Source organism: Lagopus leucura, unplaced genomic scaffold (genome assembly GCF_019238085.1).
Source record: "Lagopus leucura isolate 7727_CA_CO unplaced genomic scaffold, USGS_WTPT01 229-2_obj-0_obj, whole genome shotgun sequence".
In the NCBI taxonomy this organism is placed as follows: domain Eukaryota; kingdom Metazoa; phylum Chordata; class Aves; order Galliformes; family Phasianidae; genus Lagopus; species Lagopus leucura.
In genome coordinates, this window is record NW_024968389.1 from 281 (window position 1) to 6,373 (window position 6,093).

The window sequence follows — 6,093 nt, forward strand, 5'->3', positions numbered from 1 at the left end:
GGCCCACGGTGTCCGTGCGTCTGTCCGTCTCGGTGCCCCAAGCAGGACTGCAGCCCCACGGGCTCCGTGTCTGCGCGTCTGTCCGTCCGTCCCCTCGGCGCTCCGCGTGCCGCCATCCGTTCGAGCGGTCCCCGCTCCTCCTCCCTTCCCTCCCTCCCCGTTCGGGGCAGCGCCGCGCCGTGGAATCTCCTCAATAAATAACGGGCGGGGGGCTTCACACCCCCCGGGGGGGCTCCTCGGGGCCGGGCGCCTCGCGGGGCGCCGGGGGGCCGAGCGACGCAGCGCAGCTCTGCGCGCCCTCCGGCCCCGCGCCCTTCGCCCCGTCCCCTTTGCTCGGGGCGGCGCGGCTGCACGGCGCTGCGGGGGCCGCGGCGTCGGTCCCGGTGTCCTTGGGGCGCTCGTCGGCACCGTTCTCGCCCTTGGGGCCCGGCGCGGAGCGCGGCTCCACCTGGTAGTACAGCAGCGGAGCGGCGTTCAAGTAGGGCTGCGCGGCCGCCGGCTGCTCGGCGCCGTCGGCGAAGCAGAGCACGGAGGATCCCGGCGGCAGCTGCGCTTGGATGAGGATGGGGGCCGCCAACCCCGGGCACAGCGCCTCCGGCACGGCCAGCGGCTCCTCCAGGATGCAGACGCCGACGCTCTCCACGCCGGAGCTGCCGCTGGAGTCTTCCTCGGCCTTCAGCCTCTCCAGCTCCTCAGCGGTCTGCAGGTGCATGACGGCCGTCTCGTTCTCGGCCATGAACTCCTGGAAGTCCTGCGTCTCGGGGGGCTGCGTGCCGGGGGGCCACGAGCTGCTGGCGCCCTGCAGCTCCTCGTCGCCGGGCCGCGCGCTTTGCCGCTTGTTCTCCAGCTCCAGCTTCATGATGGTGTGGAGGTAGTGAGTCCGCACGCGGATGGGGTTGAACTCGATGCGGCCGGCCATGTTCCCGCAGCCGTCCCGCGAGCAGCCGCAGGGGAAGGACATGCGGTCCACCTGTGGGGACAGCGAGGCTGCGGGAAGCGCTGCTCTGCCTCCAGCCCGACGCAGCGCCCCGAACGGAGAAGGAGCTCCAAGGATGAAGTTGCAGTGGCCAACAGGGTGACTGCGAGCCAGCACTGTGTGCTGCCAGCCAACGGGTTGACCAACGGTTGACCAACAGGTTGACCAACGGGTGACCAACGGGTGATGGTGAGGCTGCAGTGCATGCCAGTGGCCAAGAACACCAATGGCAGCCTGGTTGGCCAATGGGTGATCAGTGGTTGACCAATGGTTGACTGCAGGCCATCGGTGTGCCCTTGTGGCCAAGAACACCAGCGGGCTGCTGGTTGGCCAATGGTTGACCATGAACCAGTAAGTGCAGCCCAGCAGCCAAAAATGCCAATGGGTTTCTGCTTGGCCAAGACTTGGCAAACAGTTCACAGAATCACAGAATGGTTGGGTTGGAAGGGAGCTCCAGGATCGCGGAGCTCCAACCCCCCGCCACACGCAGGGCCACCAACCTCCACATTTCACAGCAGCCCAGGCTGCCCAGGGCCCCATCCAGCCTGGCCTCCAACACCTCCAGGGATGGACGGGGCATCGCAGCCTCTCTGGGCAGCTGTTCAGCCCCTCACCGCTCTCACAGCACACAACTTCCCTGACGTCCAACCTCCATCTGCCCTCCAGTTGCCCACAAACCATCAGCGTGACCTCATGGCCAACAGTTGACCACAGGGTGATCGTGAGCCAGTAGCGTGTCCTGGTTGGCCAACAACTGACCACAAGGCCCTCAGAGCCAAGAAGGCCAATGCCGTACCATTGGCCAGCAGCTGACCACAAGCCAGCAGCGTGCCCCGGTGGCCAAGAAGGCCAAAGGTTCCCTGGGGGCACTGCGGTGCGTGGCCAGCAGAGCAGGGAGGCGCTCCTTTCTGGAGAGATCCAAACCTGCCCTGCCCCAGTGCCGTGCCTCTGCTCTGGGGGTTGGACAGAGGACCCCCGAGGTCCCTTGCAGCCCTCTGCCACTCGTCACTCACCTGGCACTTGATGCCCGCCTGGCTGCAGGCGCAGGCCTCGGGGTCGCAGTACAGGCGGCAGTCGCAGCCGCACTCCTCTCGCGACAGCCGGATGGCGCGCAGCTCCTGCTTCTCCTCGGCGTCAATGCGGTGCACGCCGGAGGCACGGAGCAGTGCCCGCCGCTGCTTGGTGGGCAGGGGCTGCAGGAAGAAGTAGTCATCCACCTCCACGTTCTCCACGTCGATGTCGTCGTCTGAGATGTCCTCCAGCGTCAGCCCTTCCGCCTCCTCCGACTCCACCGTGCCGTTCTTGGTGAGCTGCGGGGTCAGGTCAGCGCTCAGCGCCGTGCTGGGAGGCTGCGGAGCCCCAGCACGGCGTGAGGGGACCCGCGGGGTCCCCTGTGCTGCAGAATCCTTAAGTTTGGAAGTCTGAGATCACCCAGTCCGACCCCAACCCATCCCAGACACAGCAGGAAGGAGCGCGCTGTGTCTGCGGGACCCCGCATCTGCAATAAAGGCAGGAAAGCAACGCCGCAGCGCTCAGGAGGGCACCTCTGCCTCCTTCCCTCCGTGCTGCAAACGGCTTGAGAAAAGGAGGTCACTGCTTCCCAAAATATCGGGGCTTGGAGAGAGCTGAGAGGCAGCTGCAGGGTTTGGGATTGGAACGAAGCTAGAAATCGCAACAGAAACGTTTCGAGGAGGGGGGGAAGCAGCAAGAACCCTCGTGAGAAACGTGGGGACTGATCCCCATCACCACCCCATCCATAATGCGCTCCCCATCGATAGCTTAAGTGGCAGAAAAAGTTCAATTTAACAAAAGACTTAAAAAAGAAGTGTTGGCTCTGCATCTCTCTGCCAAATGTTGTCATGGCAGCAGCAGCCTGATTAATCCCAGGGCCGTGTCACATTAAATGAAGCCCAACCCCAGACAACGCCTGAGGGAACGCATAACGAGGTCAGGATGGGAAAAGGGTTGAGCTGGGATTTGATCTCAGGTACCACAACCTTCCAGACTGGAATTTCCAGCAGAGAAGTTTGGAAGGGAACTGTGGAGAAAGACCAGAGTGACCAGGAGCCAGCAGTGCGCCCTGGTGGCCAAGATGGCCGACAACGTTCTGGGTGGCCGGTGGTTGAGGAACAGCCGGCCAACGGTTGACAAGCGGTTGGCCAATGGTTGACCATGAGCTGACCAATGGTTGACAAGTGGCTGATCGTGGACCAGAAGCGTGTTCTCATTGGCCAACTGCTGACCAACAGCCGATCAACGGTTGACCGTGAGCCAACAGCACGCCCTGGTCGACCAACGGTCGACCAGTGATCAACCAACTATTGACCAACAGCAGACAATCAGCTGACAAACAAATGACCACGAGCCAGCAGGGCATCCTCGCTGCCCAACAGCTGACCAACGGCTGACAGGTGGTTGACCACAACCCAGCAGCACCTAAAAAGGGCGATGCCCGATCCTACCTTCATCTTCTTGGCATGCAGCTTCTCCTCCTTGAGGTGCTCACGCAGGATCTCGCGGTGGTTCACCTCCTGCTCCTGTGCAAACTCGCACAGCGTGTAGCTGCGCACCGAGTTGTGCCGCGGGGCCATGCCAAGTGAGCTGCCACCCTGGCTGGGCACGCTGGTGAAGCCCTGGCGCCGGGCGAAGTAATACACCGTCACCTGGTCGAAGCGCACATTCTTCCTGCGCAGCTGCTTCTGCCTCTTCAGGATGGAGGTGGCTGCAAGGAGGGAGGACGAGGGAATAGGAACGGGAGCCCCGGTGCCTCCCGGTGCAATGGGTTGGGGTGGGATGGAGCTTTGCTGCAGCCCTGAGCAGGGGTCGGCAACCGAGCCGTGCCCGCATGGGCTGCGTGCTTCCTTCTGATACTGTCAGGACAAACCCCATTAATCCCAATGCCTCGTTAATTCCGTTATCGTGAGGTATTGCAGTAGGGGAGGTGCCAGTGGGATCCTGGTTTGAGGATGAAGGCATGCGATTGCAAGGGGTGTGCGTGGGGGGAGCAAGGCCAGCACCCCCTCACAGCCAGGGTCTGTCCCCACCCCTGTCCCACCCCCCCGCCCTGTCCCCTCGTCTGTCCCCATCCCCTGTGCTCCATCCCCTCGCTGTCACTGTTTCCTGTCCCCTCACTCGCTCACTGTTCACTGTCTCTGTGTCCCATCCCCATCCCTGTCCCCTCACTTTGTCACCACGCTCTGTCCCCTTCACTTTGACACTCTTTCCTGTCCCCATACCCTCTCCCCTCCCCATCACCGTTTGCTGTCCCCATGTCTTATCCCTATCCCATGTCCCCATCCACGTCCCCTCACTCTGCCACTCTTTGCTGTCCCCATCCCCGCTCTTGTCCCCTCACTGTCACTGTGCCCACCTCCATTTCCATCCCTCACCCCCAGTCCTTTCATTACCACTATTTGCTGTCCCCATGTCACATCCCCATGCCATGCCCTCACTGTCACTGTTCAGTCCCCACACTCCATCCCCTCGCTCTGTCACTGTTCGCTCTCCACATTCCCAAGGAAACTCAGGGAAGAAGCCACTGCCCCCATCCCCATCCCCCCATCCCCACTCCTACACCCCATCACCCATCCCCACCCCACTCACGGATGGAGCCACTGCCCCCATCCCCATCACCCATCCCTGTCCCATCCCCACACTCCATCTCACTCACGGATCCTTACACCCCATCCCCACACCCCATCCCTGTCCCTGTCCCACTCACAGATGAAGCCACTGCCCCCATCCCCATCCCTACACCCCATTCCCACACCCCACATAACCCATCCCCATCCCCATAACCCATTCATGGATGAAGCCACTGTCCCCATCTCCACACCCCATCCCCATAACCCACCCCAGCCCTCATCCCACTCACGGATGAAGCCACTGCCCCCATTCGCACACTCCATCCCCACCCCTACACCCCATCCCCATGCCCCATAACCCATCCCCATCCTCATAACCCATCCCTGTCCCCATCCCACTCACGGATGAAGCCCCTGCCCCCATCCCCACACCCCATCACCCCCCCCCATCCCACTCACGGATGAATCCGCTGGAGCTGGAGGGGTTGACGCTGTCGCAGCTGTCGGCGCTGTCGCTGTTGGAGATTTCATCATCCGAGTTGGACGCCGGGGATCCCACATCTGCATCCTCAAACTTCCTCTTGAGGCGGCCGCTCGCGATTGCGTCCATCGGGATCGCATGGAGCTGCGGCACGCGGTGCACGGGGGGGAGGAATGGCCGCCTGGCTCAGCGGGGACCTGCGGGATGGGGACCGTGGTGGTGGGGGTCCAGGGGTGCCCCCTACCCAGAGCAGCACCGCTCGGCAGCGCCGGGCCCACAGCGCAGAGACGGGCAAAGCCGCCGAGCTCGCCGCTCTCTGCATCTCCTTCACCAAAACGTGGGAGCGTGGCACAGTGTCAGCGCGCAGCGGAGCCCAGCAGCAGAGCCGAGCTGTGGGGACGCCGCTGGGTTGCGGGATTTGGGGAGAGGGGGAACAGCAGAGCTGAAGGCGAGGCACTCGGCCCGCTCCGCTTTGTGCCGTTGCCGCAGCAGCGCCGGTTCTCATGGCAACGGAACAAACGGCTCTGGAGAAAGCTGCCGGTGTCCGTCTGTCTGTCCGTCATCCACCCCCTCCAGCTCTCATCCTTCAGTCCATCCATCATCTGTTCATCCGTCCACCCTTCCATCAGCCCAGCCATTCTCCATTCGCCCTTCTGTCCGTCCATCCTCCTGTCTGTCCATCCCTCTGTCATCCTATCATCCATCCATCCGTCGCCCGTCTGTCTGTCCATCCCTCTGTCATCCCAGTCCTCCCCCTTTCTGTCCACCCAACATTCATCCGTCCATTCCTCCCTCATCCTCCTGTCCGTCTATCCCTCCCCCCATCCATTCTTCTGTCCATCCACCCCTCCATCCTTCTGTCCATCCCTCCACCATCTCATCCCTCCTTCATCTCCCTGCGCACCTCCTCGCGCTGCCACCTCCAACCCAGGTGTGACAAAGGGGGGTAGGGACACAATTGACACCGGGCTCCAGCTGCAGCTCCTCTCCCAAAATGAGAGGGAGAGCTTGGGAGAGCATTCCAGGCACAGAGTGACTGGCAGCAATGCTAC

At 62.8% G+C, this 6,093-nt stretch overlaps 1 protein-coding gene across 1 annotated transcript; it reads right to left on the bottom strand.

Annotated features, from left to right (window-relative positions):
- Window positions 1-214: 214 nt before the first annotated feature.
- On the bottom strand, window positions 215-5,225 carry CSRNP2 (cysteine and serine rich nuclear protein 2). The gene is made up of 4 exons (XM_042894494.1): window positions 5,020-5,225; window positions 3,439-3,698; window positions 1,990-2,286; window positions 215-970 (listed from the first exon to the last, which is right to left on the bottom strand). Exons 1-4 carry the CDS (start codon window positions 5,168-5,170, stop codon window positions 215-217), a joined length of 1,464 nt encoding a protein of 487 aa, XP_042750428.1. The 5' UTR covers window positions 5,171-5,225.
- Between the last annotated feature and the right edge of the window lie 868 nt (window positions 5,226-6,093).